The 24,191-nt window shown below is 37.9% G+C and overlaps 4 protein-coding genes and 1 long non-coding RNA gene across 21 annotated transcripts in view; 4 read left to right on the forward strand and 1 right to left on the reverse strand.

Moving 5' to 3' along the window:
• Positions 1-5,527, forward strand: part of LOC122409395 (xin actin-binding repeat-containing protein 2) — a 76,374-nt gene extending 70,847 nt beyond the window's left edge. For 13 of the 14 annotated variants that reach the window (XM_043416919.1, XM_043416920.1, XM_043416915.1 and 10 more), the window contains 2 exons: positions 3,313-3,446; positions 3,784-5,527. In XM_043416919.1, coding sequence (XP_043272854.1) covers positions 3,313-3,446; positions 3,784-4,042 — 393 coding nt within the window. In that variant the 3' untranslated portion in view covers positions 4,043-5,527. Of the gene's footprint in view, positions 1-418; positions 3,064-3,312; positions 3,447-3,783 lie in introns of those variants that run through there. The other variant, XM_043416925.1, reaches the window with a different exon arrangement.
• Positions 5,528-7,199: 1,672 nt separating this feature from the next.
• LOC122409399 (copper homeostasis protein cutC homolog) lies at positions 7,200-10,536 on the forward strand. Of its 4 annotated transcripts, none has more exons than XM_043416937.1 (2): positions 7,200-7,307; positions 9,504-10,536. In XM_043416937.1, the coding sequence occupies exon 2, from the start codon at positions 9,504-9,506 to the stop codon at positions 10,233-10,235; it is 732 nt and encodes a 243-aa protein (XP_043272872.1). In that variant the 5' UTR covers positions 7,200-7,307; the 3' UTR covers positions 10,236-10,536. The 4 variants fall into 4 exon arrangements, with proteins under 4 accessions (XP_043272872.1, XP_043272870.1, XP_043272871.1 ...); XM_043416935.1 differs by having other exon boundaries at positions 7,252-7,389; XM_043416936.1 differs by lacking the exon at positions 7,200-7,307 and adding an exon at positions 7,923-8,060.
• LOC122409400 (uncharacterized) overlaps positions 7,285-24,191 on the reverse strand; it is a 37,661-nt gene continuing 20,754 nt past the window's right edge. Inside the window, exons 2-3 of the long non-coding RNA XR_006260674.1 lie at positions 7,942-8,216; positions 7,285-7,842 (exon numbers count right to left, since the gene is read on the reverse strand). This is a non-coding gene — a long non-coding RNA (uncharacterized lncRNA). The remainder of the gene's footprint in view (positions 7,843-7,941; positions 8,217-24,191) is intronic.
• LOC122409397 (allantoicase-like) lies at positions 12,403-17,360 on the forward strand. The gene is made up of 7 exons (XM_043416932.1): positions 12,403-13,089; positions 14,095-14,157; positions 14,271-14,487; positions 14,660-14,748; positions 15,142-15,519; positions 16,304-16,489; positions 16,602-17,360. The coding sequence occupies exons 1-7, from the start codon at positions 13,024-13,026 to the stop codon at positions 16,779-16,781; spliced, it is 1,179 nt and encodes a 392-aa protein (XP_043272867.1). The 5' UTR covers positions 12,403-13,023; the 3' UTR covers positions 16,782-17,360.
• The window catches only part of snu (snustorr), a 61,913-nt gene continuing 56,271 nt past the window's right edge, over positions 18,550-24,191 (forward strand). The window contains exons 1-2 of the mRNA XM_043416929.1: positions 18,550-18,808; positions 23,351-23,659. Coding sequence (XP_043272864.1) covers positions 23,586-23,659 — 74 coding nt within the window. The 5' untranslated portion in view covers positions 18,550-18,808; positions 23,351-23,585. The remainder of the gene's footprint in view (positions 18,809-23,350; positions 23,660-24,191) is intronic.

Consider the following 24,191-nt stretch of genomic DNA (forward strand, 5'->3'; position numbering starts at 1 on the left):
TTGATTTATTGCAATTGGCATGTAATACGTGAATTTTTATTTTTCTATCAATAATCGATCCGCGACGATCGACTTTGCTGATTATTCGTTATTGTTTTTTCGTTGCAATGCATTTTGAGGCATACCAATCGCATTCGGAGAAAAACTGTTTTCATTTTGTTGGAAGGAAATCCACGAAGATTGAAAAAAAAAATGGAATGTCGCGAGGCAATTTATCTTTTGTGACGATCAAAAAGAGTCCCAATTACAGCGTTGAAATAAAATCACCAACAAAGGATAAAACTTCAACGAAATCAAACGGTATTTCTCGCCACACAAGATTGTTTTTCTCCATATTTTGCTTCGAGTGAATTTATGAAAAGAAACGGAGGAATAAAAAATAGTTAATGCATATGAAAATTACGCTTCTTGGGAGCAGTAAGACTCGGAAGACTGCGTGAGAAGATTCGGCCGTACGATTGACGAAAGCGACGAGGAGGAACCAGCGCGGAGCGGGGATTGTGGGAGGGTGGGGTGGCGAGGGACCCGAGTCTCGAAGATTTAAAAAGGAAACCAAAAAAAAAAAACAAAAAACATAACAAAAAGAAAACGTGAAGATCGCCGTTGAATCGAGCACGGAAGGAGTTCTCGTCATCGAGTGTCACAACAAGTGTTATTATTATTAATTATTATTATTATTATTATTACTATTATAATTATTATTAATATTATGATATAAAATTTTAAGTAAAGATTGAATTTTAGTACATCGTGCGATTCGTTATGGGAAGCAGCAGCGTGCATATAAATTGTCTCGTAATTACACGAAAGTGCAATATAATATTTAGTGAAAGAGAGAAAGAGAGAGCGAAAGAAAGAGAGAGAGAGAGAGAGAGAGATCCACAATTTCCGGTTAGAGAAAACATTAGTTAGGTTTTTGTTGTTCATTCGAGCTTGGGCTTAAAATCGTTGAAAAATACGAAAAATAATAATGATTGTGCAAGACTCGAGACACTCGTGTTACTGAGATTAACAGAACGGTCTTCCAACGAGAAATTCAAATATCTCCGGCATCTCATATAAACGTCTTCATTGTCCATACTCGAGTGCCAATTAACATACCAAAGAGGACGAGATTGAGCTATCACAAGACTGAGGGTTGAGTGTTTCAGAGCTTTAAAATAATAAGCGATTTGAGAAAACGTCTGGAAGGTCGTTGAAACTCTTTTTTCAAACTCCAGCTTCAAACGTCAGAGCTCTCATAAGTACTGGAATAAAAAAACACTGCTGGCCAAAAATGCTCTTCATCCAATGGGCCTCGTTCGTACTTAATCGTTTTTTTATATAGGCATATATTTATACACGAATACTTCGTTAATCGAGCGCCAGCATATTCGTCTCATTTTTGGCAAATTCTTTTGACAAGAAATAATAATCGACGAGGGAATTCGTGTTACGCGAATTTTTTTTATCAAACGCAATCGTAAGATCGAGGCAAAGGGCTCGGAGCAGATTGCATGCATTTCATATCATATATTTTCATAGAATATATTCAATTATTGAGAAGAATCAACTTAGCTGAAACAGGGTACAAAGTAAGGATAAAAAAAGTACGAAAACGGGAATAATCAATTAATGGAATCTCGGTCTCAGTGACCATCATCAAGATTCGTAGGTGCGAGGGAGTTCTTCAACGAATCAAGCGTTCTTTGATAAATTGTCGAATTCCGAGCACTTCCAATCGACCTCTAAAGTAACTGAAATTCTCATATTTTCGGTGCAATTTCACTTCCACTGTTACTTTCGTATCCGTTCGTATACGCCTCTGGGAGGATTATGAAACTTGATAAAGATGTTCGCTGCTCGAATAGCGGTGGGTTCACGAGCCCGAAAAAAAGTGAGACATACTCGAGAAAATCTAGCTCCAGGGATTTGCGAATCCAACATTTGTCTGAGACCTACTTCGAGTCAGTCGAGAACGGCAATAAAAGAGGAGATTGCATGAAAAATTATTCACCGAAATGAACGGGGAGAACGAGAAATTGAAGAAATTTTCGAAATAAATGTCCAACGAAACACCGGAAGTGGAATTTTTAAGGCATCTGTAACTTTTAGAATCGAGAGAACTGATCCGAGCCCGATGAATCTTGATCGCGCAGACCTCACGAAAAATCGCCAAAAATAATGCTGACATAGAGAAAAAAATTGAATGAAAATATATCGAAAAGATAAATTTCAGGTATCGAAAAACTCGGAGCAAAGCAAAAGCTCCTCGAGCTCAATCCAGACGCATTTCGTGTCTAAGCCTTACACCCTCAACTGTAAAACGAATTCACGCTTTTTCGTTCAATCTTAAGTACTCGATCACTTGCCAAATGAAGGATTAGTATAGAGTGGAACTCTCGAGAAATTTAGGGCATTATTTTTCGACGATGACAAAAAATCGTTTGTAGCTCTCTATCATTTTTATGTAAATCGACATCTCGCAACGATTGACCCTTCGATTGTCGCATAGTGAGAGAAAGTCTCGCACTACCCGGCGGTACGGAAGAAAATAATTTTTTTTCCATAAATTTTTTGTTTTTTTTTCCAATTTTTTCACCATTATTCTAAAGTGTATCAATTGTTTGACAAGTAGAAAACAATTTAGATTATTCAGCCATCTTTCAAGATAGTTCCCTTCACCTTGAAAAAAAGTGTGAAAGAAAGTCTCATAGCACGACTATCGAAGGGTTAAATTCATATTTGAACGACAGTCTCAAGATATTTCATAATTGATGAATGGGTTTCTCCGTTGAAACACGATGATTGATCGGAAGAAGAGAATGAAATGGACTGAACGACGATACCATCGAAATTTGATCGCCCAATAACATTGTCGTCTTGGTGAATAATACGAAATAAATCAATGTCGTCGTTTCTCATCCTTTTTGTTTGTCTGTTTATTCTGTACAACACTCCAATTTTCTATACTTCGTTCAACAGTTATGTGACAATCGTCCAAAATGTTAATTTTCCCTGGGACGTTTGAGACTGTAACGTTGATGATTTACGACGAAATAAAAAGAACAGGAACAACCAAAATGCTGATTATTGTTTTGTGGAATAAAAGGCGGATCCGCCTTTTGTCCAAGAGTTCAATCATTGCAATCACTAAATAACTCTCCCTCGCGTAATAACAACGGTCAAATGCTCTAAATAAATGAACCAACAACTTCAGCCTCCGTTCTCCCATCTCCAATATCTCTACCAAACGTTATCTTCCCGAGCAACGAGAGCATTCGCGAAAAAACAAACATTCAATTTCTAACATTTCAATGGACATGAAAATAGGAAATACAGACGATCTGTATGGACGTGTGCGAAAGCTGTCAGAAGAAGGTCTATCCTTTGGAAAAAGTCGAGACGAACAACAAGATTTTTCACAAACAGTGCTTCCGGTGTCTCCAGTGCAATTGTGTACTCAGGTAAAATCATTTTCTGTTCTTCGTCACCTATAAGTAAAAGGGCAATTATTTTTTGACTAATTTTTATATGGAAATTTTCCTCACCTCGATATTTCGTGTTATACTGCGCTTAAAATCGTGAGAAAAATACAATTTATTCCGATTTTTAGCTACTGCGATGATTCGCAATAAAAACTTTAAGAATTGAATTTTCATCGAATTTTCTGCAATCGATTGCAAAATAAATTTGTTCATTTTATTGTATAATTTGTAAATAAATCGTTTTTTCTATAACTTTAAAACGAAGCAACTGAATCCCATAAATTTAAAATTATTAAAATTATTTTATTACAAACAGGATGGACACGTTTACATTGAATAATGGAAAACTCTACTGCATCCCCCACTTCAAGCAGCTGTTTATCGCCCGAGGGAATTACGACGAGGGTTTTGGAGTGGACCCCCACAAGAACAAATGGACAACCACGACATCAACGAATTCGGTATCGCCACCAGCGCCAGCCCCGCCAGCGCCAACGCCAGCGCCGATCGCGGTGGCGAACGGTGGAGCATTCGTGGCAAGTCTAAACTACGATCCTTTCTCCGTCATTTCCTAAAAAAACTTCCTACTACACGTGAAATAGAAGAAAATGATTAAAACCCCGAAACTAAAGCTCCGAAATGAATGGCGTCGAGGTTCCGTTAAATTGAGATTAGAAAAAATGCGATAAATCAAAACAAGATTTCCCAAACGCACGGCAGCAATGTCGAGAGAACGTGAAACACGGAGCCAAAAATCATCGGTCGAGACCTAAAAAAATCCAAATAAACACATCAAGTTAGTTCAGTTGCTCACAATAGTTACAAAAATCTTAATCCGCTTATGACTCTTGTCTTTTCGTATCGCGTGTAATTCCCAAATTTGATAAATTAACAGGAAAAAAAAAAGAGAGCCATTAAAAAGCTCCTCACACATGAATTTTATTTTGAATGCCAGACGACACGATGATCTGGAAGGAACGTGCTTCCGTACAATTTGTATTATTATCTCCTCCTTTTCCTCCCCCTGGCTGTGCTATTCTCAGTGCATTTCACGATCAAATGTTTTTTCCATCGGCCCCGGGATGAATTTGTCCTTCAAATATCATTATTAATATTATTACGATTATTTTTATTTTACCTTTTAATTATTACGATGAAAATATCTTCGCAGAATTTTGTAAGAGAATTGAAGAGTATTCGAGCACTAATATATTTACATACACAAACTTATTAAGTGACTGGGTGTTCGATTGTGAAGAAGCGTGGAATTGAAAGAAGCACGCGTTCACACGTGCAGGACGGATGGATAATTCTTTCACTGAAACAAAAAAATACAAATAAAAAATTTCGACGAAACTTTTTGAAATTGTAAAATTGCGAAATTCGTAAACTTTGAAAATTTGGTATTCGGTGAGAAAAAAAAGTCGTTTAATTATGTCTAATTAATTTATAGTTTATAAATATATAGATAGATATAAATGGTATTGCGAGAATTGAGAAGAGAATAATGATACGATTTTGTCTGGAAATACGAGTTTTCTCGAATTCCTATTATTCCAACACTTTTATTTCTTTCACTTTTTTTTCTCATCCTCCTGCTTCTGTCTTTTTCTCTTCTCATCGTTTTCTTTACCGTGTTGCAATGTTAATTATTATTAGAAAGAATATAATACGGAATGTTGCTTAACCTCGCTTTTTTGGTAAGTTTTCACGCGTTCTAGTTATTACGCGAAAACAATGATGGATTATAGCATTGGGAGAGAAAAACTGAATCGAAGGACTTTACGATGATGAGAAATTAGTTGCGAGAATCGCTTCGAAGAGACAACGTCCTCGCGTATTGTCATTTTTTTATTTCGTATCGTACTCGGTATTATTACTTTTTTCTATTTTTCCCTCCATTTTTTTCATTGTACTATACATATTTCGCTTCGAAGCGTTTCATCTTCCTCGCGTATACTTATGTTACTCGCTCCAGCCCCCGAGCTCTTTGTTCCCGACCACCTTCGTGTATGTAAGAACCTCTGTATTTGACAATATATATATTTATCTCTTGTAAAGCCTCGTAATTTCTTCCAATAGTATAGAATCTACCGAGTCTCTTGAAATAGTATAGAATTTATTACACAAACACGTTCTCTAACACCAAATCCAAATTATTCTCACCTTCGCAGACCTTCACAATATTAACTTGAGAGAGGTAAAAAAAATAAAAAATAATGCGAATTTTTCATAAGAGTGTTTCTAACACAATGAACATTCGGCGCAATGAAATTCCATCAAAATATCTTCGCTTTTAAGGAGGGTGGCTAGCAACGATACAATATTGCCATGCTAAACCATGTTAAATACATTAAAAATTTCAAAATTATAAGAATTTAATAAAATTTGGTGAACATATTCTTTAGTGCCAAATTTGACAATACAAATTTTTAAGATTTTTCTTCTGTACAGTTATCGAGTAATTGATCACTAAAGTTCACGTGTATATAAGCATAGCGTTTCCATGCATATCTAAGATATCTGCTTTAATGCGTAATTACTCGATAACTAAGCAGAAGAAAATTTAAAAAAAAATTGTGTCTTCGCACTTGATGTTGAAGAACATTATCACCAAATTTGATCAATTTCTTATAATTTTAACGAATGTAGCCACCCTCCTTAAAAAAAATACGGATGTGACGATCAGTTTTTAGCTTGAAAATATTTTTAAGGTGATCTATCACTTGCGTCAGTGCGAGAGAAATCGCTGCAGAATGTTTGCACGTTTTACTCGGGCATCGTTGATTTTTTTTTTGAGAAAAATAAAAGTTAGATCTTGTTCTTGAGAATATATAGCGTGTAACTCATATTTTCTCTCAAATATCAACCAACTCGGAATAAAATGTGCAGGAGGATTTTTATCGACTGAACAACTGAAAGATCACGTTAATATTTCTTTATACACGAATAAACAAAACGACAAACCTCTTTTCGAAATAATACCATGGACAATATCCGTTTTTTTCATGCGACGATTCCATTCTTGTCCACTATGTGTAAACAATGGACTTTCTACTGCTTTCTACTCACTCTTATAACTGTGATGGAATAAAGATGGTGAAGATGTCGCCACGAGCTAGGAGCGTGTGGGTTCACGCAACAACCGCTACGAGGCTACAACTTTCTCGTATATGCTTCGACAGGCTCTCATCAAATATATATAACGTCCATCCCAGAACCGAGAACTCTTCATCCACAAAGCTTCTACCCGAGACGAAACGCATCCTCAAACCATTCATTTCACACTACAGCTGTGGCGGATCCTACATTACCAACATCCGTACCAAAAAATCCTATTTAACCATCCACAGCAAAGAGACTCAACATACAGCCGTCGAAGCCCCAACCATCAACAGCCCAGCGGACAACAATAATAATAACGTAGCAGAGCCGAATAAACCAACACAAGTCGTCGACGCACAAACACATAGGGCGGGGGGGTTGTTCCAACTTCTAGGTAAGAGCCCTATCTGACGGTTAAAGTTCTACAAGTCAATGCTTTTACTCGCCAGATAAGCTACCTAGAAGTTGAAACAACGCGCCCATAAACAACAACGGCCAGAATTACTACAAGCACACGTGTTTATACCACTGAATTATTTTGAGAGGTTCGCATTGGATGTGTATTGATTCGCGGGCTTTTGCACTCGCCCAATCAGACAACATATGCGTAAATGTGGATAATTTATTTCCCGCGCCAGATCAGCTGAGAGGAAAAATCCTCACAAAAATCCAAGGCACTCAACGTGGTTACTGAAACGAAATAAACATTGCATCGTTTCCCAGCGTTATTTATTTGTATGTACAATACACATATGTATACACATATGCATGAATAGATATTTCTACATACAACAAAGTGAGGAAGCAGCTGAGAAAGGTAAAAACACTGTTTTTTTTCAGCATGTCACTCTCATGTTACATCGAACACTTTTACCATTTTAGTCACAGTAGAGAATTCGTTCAAGATAATAACGGAATTGTCAGCAGGGCACATTTTTTTATCAATCGACTTACGTTGAATAATTTTCGTTGAGATGATACTTAGGGGTGATCGATGCTGAGTGCTGTTATGAAGATACCTTTTTTAGGTCGAATGTGTAATCAAACTAATCTTTCGATTGAACAATTCTGTCAGATTCAAATTACGGAACAATATTCACTCACTTCATTTTTTTCAAGGTTTTTGAAATGACTCGTTACTTATTCGAAACTCTTCGAGTTATTTTCCTCCTTGTCACGTACTAGAAATATTATTGTTCTCGTTACTTGTCGTACCTAAATTTTTCGATAAATCCATTCTGTTTCATCCGTTGTTTATGCTCCTTTCCTCCTGGAATTTCGGTTTCTGTCAATGTTACGTTACGCGTGCAAAAATTTCATGGTCAATCGCTACAAAAACAAACAGTCTGCGGCTTGTGAAAAACCTTACTATACTTTTCCTGAATCAATAAACTTCTTTTCGCTCCGTATAATAAAACCACGTTAATCATCTTCAATAAAAAAATACCGCCTTACTGAATCACGTCGAAAATCATCATCATTTCGACGGTCAGTACGGAAACTTTCCTTCTTGAGTGTGTGATTCTCGTAGTCTCATTTTGAGGTTATGTTACACTGTCCAGCTTCGGTCCGAGCTGTTCGCAGTCGATATTCGAACCATTTTCCAAATAAAAAAGGCGCGAATAGTCAATCTGAAACAGAAAACTACGAAAATTGGGTACTGAGTTTTTTTAAATCTGTGTAAATTAGGAGACAATGAACGAATAATTTTTGCTTCCTCATCGAGGAAGCTTTGTGGACGATGAAAATTTTTTTTTTCCAATTTTCAATGTCAATGTGCTCAAAATGTTCCGAAACATCGAAGAATCATGTCTAGATAAAAAAATGTCCGGATGTGTGTGTGCGCCCGCGCCCGCGCGCGCGTGTGTGATTGCGTGTGTGCGTGCGTGCGTGTGTGTGTATGTATGTTAGTGGCCTTATGGCACTGCAAAATTCCAACGCTTATAACTCGGAAACGGTTTGAGATACAGGGCTGCCGTTTTGCACAGATGCTAATCTATACAAGTTCTTCATTCTCTGATAATTTTGTCAGAATTTGTAAAAAATTACGAATCTGACGACGTTTTGAAATTTTCATAAAAAGGGTGTCGACGCTCGAACTTTCGAAAATTTTAAGATTTATTAATAATTTTTTTTTTATAAATAGACTATCATAATAGGAACTAGGAAGGTTGGTATTGAATTTGGAGAATATCGGTTGAGCGGTTTAAATTTTATGATTTTTTGAATTTTACGAAAATATGAGTTTTTGATATTATGTATAAGTCTGTACTTCCTCTACATACTTTCCAGCAAAGTTGTCGGAATTATTCAATTTCAATGTAAATAGAAAAACAATGAAAATTGAAAGTTGCAAACTGTTTTTTCTGATGGCTCGTCATTTAGTTTTTTTTTTATGAATTCAAACGAAGAGATAAATTAAAGTTCGTAAAAAAAGGTAAAGAAAATACATTATTTCCTTGTACACAAAAAAAAATGCTGCAAATTAAAATTTGTAAATTGCTTTCTCAAGATGGTCAAGATGCACGATGCTCAAAGCTTCCTCTATGAGGAAGCCAAAATGAAAAATATTGCACCTCATAGAAGCTTTGAGCATCGTGCATCTTGACCATCTTGACGAAGCAATGTGCAAATTTTAATTTGGAGAATTTTTTCATTTTTTTTTTGTGATATTTCACGTCATTTATTCCCAGGCTTTGTCGATATCCATTGTAACGATACTCATGCCACTCATCCATATTACACTCGACTCTGAACGAGGTGTTTTGAGTCTGTTTATATTTTTTCAATAACTCGTAATTGAAAAAGCGATCGCACGTGATAACGAGTAGAATAATTCGTTCGGAAACATACGATAAGTTAATATTTACTCTGGATCAGTGTGTCAACTGTAAAATAATAAAGTGGAAATATTATTGAATTTGTAAACAGATGGAGATCTGCGTTGACTCGATAGAATCAGCGAAGAACGCGATATCGGGCGGTGCGAATCGTTTGGAAGTGTGTTCGGCGTTGTCCGAGGGTGGATTGACCCCAACTCCGGGTTTGATTAAGTCCATCAGGAATCACGATGGGAATATTAAATTGTATGCAATGATACGATTGAGATCGGGTGATTTCGTTTACAGTCGGGACGAGATGGACGGGATGCTATACGATCTCGAGGTTCTGAAGGGTCACGAAGTGGACGGTTTTGTTTTCGGAGCGCTGAGACAGGACGGAAGCATCGATTCGGACTATTGCCGCGAGATAATAAGCGCAGCGAAACCAAAACCAGTGACTTTTCATCGTGCCTTCGACGAAGCGGTTTATCCTCTGAAATCGATCGAATCGATAATCGACCTTGGCTTCGAAAGAGTATTGACATCCGGCCAACGAAACACGGCGATCGAGGGAGTACAGCTGATCAAAAAGCTCATCGACAGAGCCGATGATCGCATCGTCATCATGCCCGGAAGTGGCATCAACCCTACAAATATCGAAGCTATCAAAAGTCAAACTGGAGCTCGGGAGTTTCACGCATCTGCTAAAAAACGCGTCGAGCTCCCTCCGGCCGTCAACAAAGTCACTATCGGCCGTACCGACGATCACAGTGGAAACTTCACCATGATAACCAGCAAAGAATTGGTCCAACAAATGGTGGAAATTCTTGAAAAACTGTAACAATGAAACTCTTTTTTTATTCCGCTGCAGTGTCCAAAATTTTCATTTATCCTTTCACCTTTATTACTGTGGAAACGGAACATGAAAGAAAAAACGTATTCGAAATGTGATATATGTTCAAAAGAACAATGATAAAAAGAACAACTCTTTCTTATAAAAAGTAATTGAAAGTGAAGAAGAAGAAAATATCAAGAGAAGTGACAGTTTTTGTTCGTGAACCTCGAAGAACGAAGTTGTTCAAGAAAATATTGTAATTCGTTTGAAATTGAATTCGAAAATAAAGAATTTCGAATTTGTTAAATGCGATTTTACATTAGGGTAGGATTCTCGCCAGTCACGTTCATAGGTTGGATTCTCCGATTAGATTCGAAAACTTCAATTATAACTTGTGGAGTTATTTAATATAACAGTAATTGGCACATCTTGTAGGAGCCTGAAAGCACAGAAACTTTCGCAAAAAATATTCAGAGTACAATTTAAAGTTTCCTAAACAAGCACGCTTCCTTATCTCGACACATGACAATGTAGCTTAAGGTGATCTATCACTTGCGTGGTGCTTGCGTGAGTGCGAGAGAGATGGCTGCAAAATGGTTACACGTTTTACTCGGACATCCTTGACTTTTTGAGAAAAATAAAAGTTACACCTTGTTCTCTAATAAAATGAGAATAGCGTGTAACTCATATTTTCTTTCAAATATCAACCTACTCGGAAAGAAACGTGCAGCAGGATTTTTACCGACTGAACAACTGATAGATCACGTTAAGAGTATGGATCAATCGACTAACCTCACTTGGAATTTTCGAAATCGAAGTTCTTTGACACTGTTTGACCGATTAAAAAAAGGCTCTGTCAGTCGATCTTCGCCATCGTTCTGCGTAGGCTGACAGAGCCTTTTTTTAATCGGTCAAACTGTGTCAAAAAATTTCGATTTCGAAAGTTCCAAGTGAGGTTAGTCGACTGATCCATACTCTTGAGGAGGGTGGATCACGACGATACAATGTTGCCATGCTAAACCATGTTAAAAATATTAAGAATTTCAAAATGATAAGAATTTCATTAAAAAAAAATGTATTCTTCAAAGATATATAAGACAATATACATTTTTTTAGATTTTTCTACCACATAGCTCTCGAGTAATTGAACACCAAAGATCACGTGTATAAGCATAGAGTTTACATATACACAGTTATAAATCTCGTGCATAAGAACTTGGATTTAACACTCAATTATTCGATAACCATGTGGTAAAAAGATTTGAAAAAAATGGTATTTGTACACAAGATTCCAAAGAATGTTATCACCAAATTTTATAAAATTCTGATTATTTTTATTTCGTGATCCACTCTCCTAAGCCGAAGCTGTGCCTTCCTTTAGATTTTTCTCAATACTTTATTCGAAAATAATTGAAAAACTTAAAAATTTTCAAATTCAGCGCATAATTAGCCCATAAAAATAACAATTTTTAATCTTTGTGGCCTTAATCAAATTTCTTTAAGCGAAAAAACTTTTTCATTAATAATTTCTGAAATAATTAATCCCTAGAGACCACACTCCCTTTGAGGTCACACACTCACCACACTGGTGCAAATTTGCACTTGGACTTTTCAAAACTTTTTATTTCATTCATGAATGTATGGAATTAATCTTACAACAAGACTTTTTAGGGCTAACAATTCCTTAGTAATCGAATACAATCATTTAAAAAAATGAAAAATTAAGTTTTATTATAGAAAAATAGCCAAATTGAAGAGAGGAATTTTGAAGTTCTAGACACTTGAAATTTCCGTGGGTGCAAATTTGCACCAGTGTGGTGTCTACGGGTTAATTTTTTTTTTTTTTTTTTTAAATCGACGTGGTGAATTCGTAGAGGATCAGCTGAGGAACAAAAAGTGCAATAAATTCGGTTAAAAAATACAGATAATTCTTTGAAAAGTACCAGTGAAAATGTGTCATCGTGGAAATTGTATTTATCAGTTGATGGTTTTGCAAAACTATCGTTTTTAACATTTTCACATGTTAATAAAATATGCTGTAATACAAATCCACTAACAATACGTTTAATCGGTAGGCTAAACTTGGTCTAAAAGCGTTTAAAAGATTTAGCACTCATTTGACTAGCGATGCAGGAGTTACCTTAATAATTTCATATTCATAAGCAGAAGAGTATAAAAATATACATTTTGGATGAAAAAAAGACGATTTTCGCACTTGTTTCAGACTTATCAGTGCATCAAGATAATTTTTAACGACGAATCTTTGCGCGGAATTTCACTATGCTTGTCCTCCGCGTGTTCGTATGTTCATGCGGTTTTTTTTCGTTTCAAATAATCTTCTGCGCGATATTTGTAGATAAGATAGAATCGATAGAACTAAAACTGGCTTATGTCAATTGGGTATTTTGGGTGGTCCAATATTTATTTGCTAATTCATTTGAAAGCCTCGCTTCGGAAGGGATCGATTGCCAGTTTCCTTTTGCTCGTAAAATTCCGGTTAGAATAAAATGAATTGTTTGGAACTCTGTAAAGCTGGAAAAAGCTGTATCGCAATATTATCGTTTCTGGATGTTTCCTTGTAGACATGGCTTTTTCCAATCGCTATGTCTCTTCACCTCTTTCTTCGCAAAACGTACTTTAACCCGGTGTGATAAGCGCGCGAATTATGGAATGAATTAATGCTTACGATAGGAGAAACGAACAGTCGCACTTTCGTTTTCTTCATCATCGAACAGTAGAACAGTCTTGAGCGAACTGCGATCTCGAGAGAGTGGCAATTCAGAAGGAAAACAAAATGTGCAGTTACAACGGAAATGAGATTTTCGAATTCGTCGAACACAATGAACTAGCATCCGCTACTGTAAGCAAATAAACACCAATTTTCAGCTTTTTCATATATTTTGCACTTGCCTAGAACGCTTACGAATTAAAAGAAAAAGTTTCTTACGAGCCTGTGAATAACGACACAAACCTTGAAAAGGCTTATGTTAAGGGTTTGTGTTAATTTTGAAAAAATTAATTTTTTAATTTCTTCGAAATATTTTATTCATTCGTCTTCTTGATTCGTTGCCGTTTTCTCTAATTGTTGACGCTTTTTCGTCATTAATCGTGACGCTCAATTGTCTTTCATAAAATTGGAAATTTTGTTGACTAAAATTTCACGGACTTTTATTTCCCTTCTTCCGTGCTTCGATATTCGTCGCTTTTTCATTGGGAGTTTGAAATAAAATGTTGAAATATTTCGAGGAGTCGTGGCAACGACGCTGCAAACGTTTTCACGATCGTACACAATCCAACGATCCAACAAACTAATATTTGTATGATGGCCAAGTTGCGTGATTTCAGTAAAAGAGAAATGGTTGTCTTCGTGCACGCTTGAACGCATCGCACAAGCGAACATATTTCCTTTTCCTTCTGTTATAAAGAAAAATGTATGCGCACTCAACGTTCAAGACTCGACGAAATGGATATAAAAGAAAGAGGAAAAAAACGCGTATACTTGGCGCGCAGTCATTCGCCGGTTACTTACCTCAGTTTTTGCCTTTTTTTGATCGATTTTGAGTGATTCGTTCAGCTTATCAAAATGATTTTGTCTCGCGCCGGCGCGGCTGTGTATTTTGAGATTTCTCGTATCTCTCAATCAAAATACTCATTCAAGAAAAAATACGCCGGCAGCGTCTGATTTTTCGAAAGAAAAATATTATCAGCGAACTCCTTAACATCGAAAATGAAACCGGTTCGATAGAGTTTTTCCTGTTCATGTTTTATCGATCACTTGCTCTGATTTAACGGAAGAGGAAAATGAACGAAGCCTGATATCGGAAATAAAGGGATAGCACGATAATTCATTTGAATGTTGAACCAGAACGGCGGAAGGATACTTTTCGCCACCGACGACTTTTTCGCGATTGCGGAAAATCTGCTCGAGGTAACGAGTTTTCTTTAGCCTAGAATTCGTCTCACCATCTCAATGCTACTTTGTCGTTATTCATTGATTTTCAACGAAGCTGAAAATGGTCGTTAATAATCGCGCTTAAACAGAACGGCGAACCGGTTTGGAAGGAACATCTTTTCACGGATCATGGTAAATGGATGGACGGTTGGGAAACAAGAAGGAAACGGCGGGCTGGACACGATTGGACGATAATAGCTCTCGGCCAACGATCCATTATCGAAGGATTTTGTATCGATACGGCTTATTTCACGGGCAATTATGCACCAAGATTTTCCATACAAGGAGCAGAACTCAGCGAAGCAGGTTACAACGAGCGTTTGACAAAAAGATGAAAAAAAAAAAAATTTCCCATGTTTCGCTGATTTTTTCAAGCACTTTTGAGATTTTCTAACCTTTGTGGATTAGAAAAATAATAATTCAAATCAAACCAGAACGCGTCGATGTCATTGAATTGAAAAAAATTTTTATCGATTAGACGAAAAGTCGTTCCCTCCAAGACGCAGCGAAATGGGCAGCTCCGCGTCCGAAGAGAATCTCCGGAAAATGGCAGCGTTAAAAACTGAGGTAAGGAACCGGGTCGGATTTTAAGTTCCATTCAAGAAAGTCGATCAAGGGCTCGTTGCGTGTAGAATTTCGTAACTTGGAAAATATTTCTTGCATCATTGAAACCGACGTACCAGTTACGCGACTGATTTTCGTTACACTGAAAATTGGTGAGCGTCACTTTTGATTGCTCAAGTTGAATATTTATATTTCATTATTTCGTAAACATATTTTGATCGGTTGTCGGATGAACTGGGAATTCTGACGAACCGGCAGCTCATGTTTGTAATATATTATAAAAAAACGCAACTTTTGTCACATTGCGAATGAAAAGATGCGAAAATTACAAAAAAATAATCGAATAAGTTTATCTGAATCGTGTACGATTTTTCTATCCATTTACCGGATTTCAAGTGTTGGGAAACTTTGGTGCCAATGTCAGATCTGAAGGCCGGTTATGAGGAAACCCGAAAATCCTACTTTCCTCTAAAATCGAGAAAATCGTGGACGCATTTGCGACTCAACATATATCCGGATGGTGGAATCGCGAGGCTCCGAGTTTATGGAGTAGCTTCGCCGAATTGGAGCGAGGCGAGGTCGTCGGGAGCACCGATCGATTTGATATCGATGAAGAACGGTGGGATCTGCCAAAGTTACAGTAACGCCCACTATGGGCATCCGCGGAACTTGATAAAAGAAGGGAGACCAGCGAATATGGCCGACGGATGGGAAACTGCCCGAAGATTGGACAGACCTCCGGTCATAAGAGCCGACGACTTTGGAATTATTCAGGTTACTCTCATTTTCACCAAAAGCATTTTTCCCCCCAAGCTTCTTTCTTCGCCGCAATGATTGACCGGTGACACGTCGATATAACGTAAGGGCTAAATAACTCGAGACAAAATAACATACGAAAATAACACACAACACAAATAGCATGGAACAAAAATAACACACTACGGAAATAACGTAGAACAATAATAACGTTAAACAAAAATAACAGGAATAAGTGTATGGCGCAAAATGGCAGATAAAGCGTTCCGAACACACGCGCGATCGAGCGTGTGTATCGATTCCATTTTCATTGATTTTATTGAACACGCAAATGGACCTATAATATTGATGATGATGATGTCAATAATGGCGATAAAATTAATGTTATTTTGACCATGTAATTTTTAACATATGTTATATTGATGGTGTGTTATTTTTCTCGTGTTGGCTTGGTACATGTTATTTTTAAGACATGTTACAATACTGATGCTGTGTTGTTTTTGCTTGTTTTGACGCTAGGTTATTTTGAGCAATGTTATTTTGACGTTATGTTATATTAACACAGTACCATGAGGACCAGACATTCGTCGGTGTTTTAAATGATTATGAGTAGCAAAAAATCCGTTTGAACTCGTAAAAAATATGGCGAATTCGTTGATCGATCGCCGATGACTTGCGAATGAAACTCGATCAAGAATCGATTGAAAGAAAACTGCAAAAATAACTTGAGAATTCGGGAAGGATTTCTCTACTGGGAAGAGCCGGATTTTTGTTGATTCTTAACAAAACGAATATGAAACAGGTGACGGGAGAAGAGTGGGCAATTTTTAAGCTGGGCCACACGGGCAGCGTCGAAAGTATCGTGGTCGAAACGACCCATTTCAGAGGAAACTTTCCAGACAGCGTGAAGGTCGAAGGCGTCCTCAAAACCGGGCGAAATAAGAGGGAATCTAAGGAGAACTGGAGCACGGTTTTGCCGTCGAGAAAAGCAAGTTATTTCTTCCCTAACCGTAGTAGCGATTGATTCGTTTATCGAAATTCCACTAAATATTGTCGACACAATACGCGATGATGGGCTAAGTGAATGTATATTTTTTCAGCTTTCACCGGATAAAATTCACGTTTACACGAGCAACGATCTCGTCTGGAGCGGTCCACTGACTCACGTCAGAATTATCATGGCACCTGACGGTGGATTCTCGAGATTCAAAGTTCTTGGAAACCCGACAGAATCCCATCGACTCACGACCAATCTCAACATTCCTAAATCCATTCAATGAGCACTCATTACTTTTTTAATTACATCGGCACACAAACAAAAAGTGGACAGTATTTTTAACCGGACTCATCAATCTCTATGTAATGCTGAATCCCAATTTCGCTCCAGTTCAACGCCTACACCCACCAATTTTGAGTAAATTTCAAAAAACCGTTAAGTGTCCAAAAATCGCATTTTCCAGTATTCGAAAGTTTTTTCTGACCCCTATCGCGCATGGTTTCCATGTAATTTGATGTGCTGAATTCGAATTCAGGGTTATTTCAGCTCGTCTACCTCCAAGCATCAAGGAAATTGCGAAAAATCGTTAAAAATATCAAAAAATCAGATTTTCCAGTATTCAAAAGTTTTTTCTGACCTATATCATGAATGCTGTTTACGTAAATTGATGCGCTGAATCCAAATTCATGGTTATTTCAACTCGTCCACCCCTGGAACATTCAGTAAATTGGAAAAAACCGTTAGAAATGTGAAAAAATCGAATTTTTGAGTATTCAAACATTTGATTAACTGACCACCTTTTTTTATTTTGTGTACCGGTGTTACCGATCGAATTAATAAATCCCTAGACTCCTTCCTCGAATTGTGATCTGTTGTATTTAATTGAGATTATAAAAATGCTTTTGATTATAAAAATGCGATGCGATCGGACGTTCGCCACCGCACCGATGTCTTAACCTCCGATTTCATTGAGAACGAATAACTCTGTTAATGACTATTCAAACGATGCATTAGCGCATGTACTTGAGTGCACTTTTCCACAGGGCCGTTCGATGATTCACGTGCGTGGTGAATTGATTGGAGCGCGGAAAGCAAAGTGAGAGTATAAATCGTACGTCGATCATTGACTTCGCAGCGAGAGAAGCGAGGAAGGCAGTTTCGTACGCCGCGATGTTTATGCGCGTTGAAATAAAACAGGATCAAAATAGCTCCGAGAGTAAAACGTAATGGCGTTTAAGGTACGACGAATCGCTCGATGGGCGAATATTCACGTTCGTGTGAATGAAAAACCCGTGATTCTGACTCTCGCTAATTTCTTTGTTAAATTCAAGTCCCGCGTGATTCCTCGATCTTTGCGGATGCAGCTTTGAGCCCGAAATTCCCGATCCCGTGCACTCGCATATATTAGCTTCACCAAAAATTAATTTGAACTTGAAATTCGTGGGGAACTTTTAATTTCGGGTACATTTAAACCGCCTCCTCGGTTCTCACACAAACTCGCACAAGTTCGAAGCGCCAAATGACCCGGCCGCTTTTATCTTTTCCAAAAAGTTTCACGCGCTCAACGTTTTCCAGATTATTATCGAGCTTCCCTTCAGCGAGAATACAAAATAAGCGTGCCAATTTCCCACGTCAAATCGTTTTTATTCGCCATCGTGAAATGGTCCGTAACACGAGTTTCGACAGAAGTGGACGAGCGAAGCGTCGCGAATTCCGAGCAGTTCGCCACATTTCGTTCGGCGAACGCTCATCTTTCGCGGAAAATCGTTAAGCTCCGGTCCGATCGTTAGTAATTAAATCTTCGTTAGCCTCGGCGTATCCGGAGCGCCCGAAGATTATTCTTCGGATGCGAGCACGGGTGAGCTCACCAGCGCGCACCTTGCGGCTCTCCCTCCCCGAGCCTCCGGTACGCGCAACACAAATGTACATTCACGAGACGGACACACGCGTGTGAGCTGCTGGGAGAGAGCGCAGGAATCGTACGAGCATACATATTTCTCTGCTCTCTTGCCCAACGATCTTCGTTCCGTTCCTTCAGTGTGGGAACCACTTTCAGACGGTTCGGATGGTCAGTTTCCATTACCCCCGGGACAGTTGATCTTTCCTTTTGCATTTTGACGCACGAAAACTTACCGTTGATCATTGACGGCCTGAGCACTTGACACAAACTACGCGAACACGCCTCGTTCCCGTCTTGTTCAGTAGTGACCTATAAAACTACGAGTAACCTTGAAATTTATGTCTTCGTGACCTCAGTGATCTGTAATGTTCAAACGCGACAAATGATTACAATAGAAAATCACGTTTCGGGTAAGCAGCCGGTCGGCAAATGCCTTGCTATCCGACCATTTCTCCGTCAATCTCCACAACTCGATTCATTTTTCGCTCCAACTTTTTCCCCCCCTTCGCGAACATCATTCTCCGTTTTTCTGTCAACGTTTCATAACCAATCGAAAGGTGTCGAGTACTCGGAAATCTTGGATTTGTCGAAGCCCGAAATCGGAGTTAATTTAAGCGATGGTCGCAGTCGGATTCGCGAAAAGTCTTGCGGAAAGTTTACGTTTCATTGAAGAGGTTTGATGACCTTTGGAAAAACGCGCGGACCCAGAAGCTCGGTGCTCGTTTGCGGGAGACACGAAATTCAGCGATGCGGGGATCGGAGACGGTCCGTTAGCGTTCATTTTCCACATATGGAGCGATGGAAAGATTGTTGCTTCAAGGCCGTCGTGGAATCCTCAGTAAAGTAGACGCTATCAGCACTCGACTGTTTTTCGATCGCACGCCATCGCTTCTGTGACTTTTCGCCTTCGTTTATATCAACGAAGCTGGAAGTTTCCGGTGCTCCCGATTTCTCCAGCTTTCATGAAAACACAGTGATTTGCGGCTCTGGGACCCGAGCCGGAGTTGACGAACATTTCAATCGTTCTCAGAGTTTCGAAATAAATTTCATTCCCCTGAGCACACGACGAAATCCTCCGCTCTACGATACTCCGATATCGTGACTGAAATTCGCTTCACACAATATTTCTATGAGCGCACGCATGCTCGTCAATGAAAAAGCCGACTTTCTCGAAAAGTGCCAAAGTCCTTTCTCCACACTGCGATCCTTCACAACAGCTTCGAGGAGCTTCGTCATCGATGAATCGTAATTAGCTCCCGTGTCAATAAATTCCTGGCAGAAAAACACGTCGGCCCGAGCGATCGAGCGATATGTTGAGAACAAAAAATTTCATAAAGTTGCGAATTTTATCGAATTTGGCGATCATATTCTTTGATACGAAACTCAACGATACATATTGTTTTGGATTTTTTTTTCTACACAGTTATCGAGTAATTAAACACGAAAGATCACTCGTTTAAGCATAGCGTTTAAATATAAGTAAACATTTCGCTTATTGCTATAATAAACATCCTGTTTAATTGCTCGATAACTGTGTGGAAGAAAATTTTGAAAAACATTGTGCTTTTGCACTTTATGTTGAAGAACGTTACCACCAAATTTTGTCATTTTCTCAACGTTTATTAACATGTATCGAGACTCCTTAATTCCTAACGGCCTGACAACGAATCGTTTCATTTGACCACTGGACTCCATAAAAATTGGATAATTCGGTGAATGATTTTCGCTTTTGCACAGTGAAAAGTGTCGAGAAACGTCTGAACACTGAGCAACCGCGTCGCATTATTTTGCCTCAATTTCTTCGGCCGTTACCTGCGAAGGATTTCTGCTGTTTGATTCTTTTCGCACACAATATGAGGATCCTTATTTTCATGTAGCTCGTGTCTGAAGCAGCGAGTGTCATAGATGATAATTGCTCAGGAGTTCAGTACGTGTGCGCAAATCTTGAATGTGTTTTTGACGTGAACACATGTATAAACTCGTTCTTACGAGAAGAGCAGCGAAGCATCAACTGATGCAACGCTGCACTCGTCCTCGTCGTTGAACACCGAGACTGCTCAGTCGACGAGGTCATTTTTAGCTGAGAAATAAATAGAGAACGATTCGTAAGAGGAAATCTTCACTTGGACCGATATCGGTGACGATTATTTTTCGTCGTTCGTTGACATGCAACTTTTTACGAAATTAAACATCGCGACTAAACTAGCGACACGCGCGTTTCAATGTCGAATGCGCGAAAACAAACTTGGTGCGTTTCAACAAAGCTCGTTAAGCATCTACGAAACGGAGAGAAATTTCTGAACGGTCCTAGCGACCGATTTTTTCCAAATCACTCCATTCTCCTTCGAAACTTGACAACACTTCGTACGAAATAACAACTTTGTGTTCCAATCAGTCGACTCGAAAGTGAACGATTGTTCAAAGTTCAACTGAAGGTGGAAAATTTTTTTGCCACATGATAGCAGCGGTTCAGACGTTTTCATTTCAGTTTTTTTTCTATGCCTGTGAAATCTCATGACCTCTTATCGACCGTTTGGTTGAAATATTAAGGTATTCTTTTCACGAACCCGAATATTCTGCAAATAACTGATTTTAAATAACAGTAAAGTAAAAGTGCATGCGAATAAATTGTCGAAATTCCAGATCAGGCTTTCAAACATTTAATAAATAATTAAAACTCCAAAAATTGTAAAATTTATTTGGAAGCTTATGGAGATTCGCATCGCCACGTTTCTATTCAATAATTCATATACTAAATAATTCTAAATTCCTGATAGAAAAAAATCTAAGGAATCCGTAGCGACGATAAAAATAAAGGCTCACCGAATCCTTAAAAGAGACATTAACGATGGAAGTTGAAAAAGTGGCAGAAGCAGAAGTTTTTTCTGTATAACCGCGACTTCTCGGAGGTTAAAAATCAGTCCAAATTTTGAGTGCCTCAATTTTCGTCACCAAAAAATACGGTCGTGCGAAAGGAATACCTTAACAGTCGAAAAGTACAGAAATCAACATGTCGCTTATGATCACTGGCCTCTTCAACCATCTTCAACTCAAAATTTCATATATTTCTAAATTAGATGTGAAAAATTGAAACCATTATTTGTTGAACCGCGCGGAATCTAATGGTACGTTAAAAAAGAGTGGTCAGCGGCCATCCGAATTAGAAATATTGAGTTGAAGACGACAAGTGGTTACGGAATCTTGAAATTTTGCAGGCCCATACGTCACTCGTCACAACCTATGTAATATTGTCAATGGAAGTGTCAGCTCTAATTTTTAAGGTTACATGTGTTGATCTCTGATTTCTGATGTTGATAGCTGCAAATTTTGAAGAGGAAATTTTTCCACATCGTTCGTCTGATCGAAAAATAATCGAAAATAAAAATGTCATCGGATTTTTACGATCGTGCTGCGTACGATGACATTTTTATTATTTTAATCGGACGAACGATGTCAAAGAGTTTCGATTTCAAAAATTCGAGGTGTGATTACCGACTGATCCATCATCTTAAAGACTCGGAATGAAACATGTTCTGCAATGAATTCAACTTGAACATTATTCACGATTAAAAAATAAAGATAATGCTTTTTTACAAATATTCTGCTGCATACGAATAACCGGGCTAATTCTTTTTAAAAATATGAAAAGAGTGATACGATGCGCACGTGCATCCTTAATCGATCGCAACAAAATCGTCCGATTCGGCAAATCGAACAATCCTCAATGCACAAACACGCTACATTTGTAGTAAAAGTTCAATAAACTCTGCGTTTGGCTCTCATGACGTGGAGAAAAGTTACGCGGTAAACGAAAGAAAGAGAGAGTGTGTGCGTGCGTTCACTATGCAATGTGAACATATCGCTGTACATGCGCGTTTGTCGCGCGAGCAAACCGAATGCACTTTCTAATAGCGCTTGCTCTCGGTCGGCGAATCTTGCGGCAATGTCAACGGAGGAACGAGATGAGCCGATTCGAGGCGAGTCGGGGTTCGGGCATTTTGGGTCGTTAAAACGCGCTCGGAATTTCGGCTCTTCTTATCGATGCTATTGTTTCTTAATGACCGAAAACAGAATGAATTAGGAACCTTATTACTACACGGGTCAGATTTTTTTCGAAGAAATATAAAAACGCATTAGACGCGTGATAAAGAAAACGAATCATCGCTGGTTCGTTCCCTACGACTATTTGCTTTGCAGTTTTTAAGGTATAACTGGATGGATAGGCTCGACCAAAAATTATATCTGATTGGAATTTCCGTACTTCGTGATGCAATAAAAATCTGAAAAAATTCAACAACATTTGGAAAGCTATGAACAACAATTATCAATAATAATATTGCCCAAAAGTTAATAACAAATTGTTTTTAATTATTCAATAATTTTGCGGTGACCTATTGTTTTTTTTACGAATCAAATGTGCGTATTTTTCCGAATGTTCATAAATTTTTTCAGAATTTTCATGGATTTTTGAAATTTCTTGAAAAAATTTTGAAAAAAATTTTAAAAAATTTGAATTTTTGATATGTTTTAGAAGACATATTTACCATCAGTTTTGAAAAGTCTCAAGGTTACTGGATCAAAAATGTAGAAATAGAGCCACTTAAAAAATTTAAAAAAGAGAATTTCACAAATCCACGAAAATTCTGAAAAAAATTATGAGCATTCAGAAAAATGCGCACATTCGATTCGTAAAAAAAAAAAACAATAGGTCACCGCAAAATTATTGAATAATTAATTGTTTAAACAATTTGTTATTAACTTTTGGGCAATATTATTATTGATAATTGTTGTTCATAGCTTTCCAAATGTTGTTGAATTTTTTCAGATTTTTATTGCATCACGAAGTACGGAAATTCCGATCAAGATATAATTTTTGGTCAAGCCTATCCATCCAGTTTTACCTTAAATGAAACACTCGCTGAAGGTTTACCTGCTCTCGCAATCATCAACAGATTCGAAAACACCGGTGAAACTAAGAGGACCGAGGACATAAGAGCAAAAAATTATAAACCAGCGTGGAATAATGTGCAACCGGTGAGTCCGAAGACGCCTGGGATCGATCGAAGATCCTTCAATTCGATCGCGTTTTTACTCGCTTTTTTAAATCGAGTGTCAGTGTGTGAGCGAGCTGCCGGAGAACGGAGAGTTACTCGAAAACTGTGACTGCGGATTTTAAACGCATCCAAAATGACGAGCACCAAGGACGATCCACAGGCGGAAAGGATCCGTAAAATGTTCAGCTGGAGCAACGGACTCACCAGGTACAGTTTATTACAACATTTCAATCTTCGTTCACTTGCATTGCTCAACAGATTATTCGAATTCGATTCGAGTAGAATGTAAGAAAATCAATTTCTTATCCACGCGGAGAGAATTGAATTTGACAAATTATTGTCCAGTAATGATAGTGCGGAGATGAGCTGCAATTCATGATATTATTATGGGAAAAATTGAATTTTCCTGTTTAATAAATAATATTCATTGTTCAAAGTAGGAACTTTTATCGGAGTACGTCTAAAAAAATGTCTAAAGAAATGTCCGGTTAAGGAGGGTGGCTACATTCATCAATATGATAAGAAATTAAAAATTTGGTGATAGTGTTCTTCAACATCAAGTGCGAAGACGCCATTTTTTTCAAAATTTTCTTCTGCTTAGTTATCGAGTAATTACGCATTAAAGCAGATATCTTATATATATATATATGGAAACGCTATATGCTTTACACGTGAACTTTAGTGATGAATCAATCGATAACTGTACAGAAGAATAATCTTAAAAAATTTGTATTGTCAA

This window comes from Venturia canescens, chromosome 4, assembly GCF_019457755.1.
Source record: "Venturia canescens isolate UGA chromosome 4, ASM1945775v1, whole genome shotgun sequence".
NCBI lineage: Eukaryota > Metazoa > Arthropoda > Insecta > Hymenoptera > Ichneumonidae > Venturia > Venturia canescens.

What these genes read in the sequence shown, in the direction of transcription:
- LOC122409397 (XM_043416932.1), top strand. Translation starts at nt 13,024, where the DNA reads ATGTGCAGTTACAACGGAAATGAGATTTTCGAATTCGTCGAACACAAT. An exon ending in AGCAGAACTCAGCGAAGCAG is followed by an intron (nt 14,488 to 14,659) that starts GTTACAACGAGC and finishes TTTATCGATTAG; the next exon opens with ACGAAAAGTCGTTCCCTCCA. An exon ending in ACGACTTTGGAATTATTCAG is followed by an intron (nt 15,520 to 16,303) that starts GTTACTCTCATT and finishes AATATGAAACAG; the next exon opens with GTGACGGGAGAAGAGTGGGC.
- LOC122409399 (XM_043416934.1), top strand. Translation starts at nt 8,119, where the DNA reads ATGTTACACTGTCCAGCTTCGGTCCGAGCTGTTCGCAGTCGATATTCG. An exon ending in CAGAAAACTACGAAAATTGG is followed by an intron (nt 8,230 to 9,503) that starts GTACTGAGTTTT and finishes ATTTGTAAACAG; the next exon opens with ATGGAGATCTGCGTTGACTC.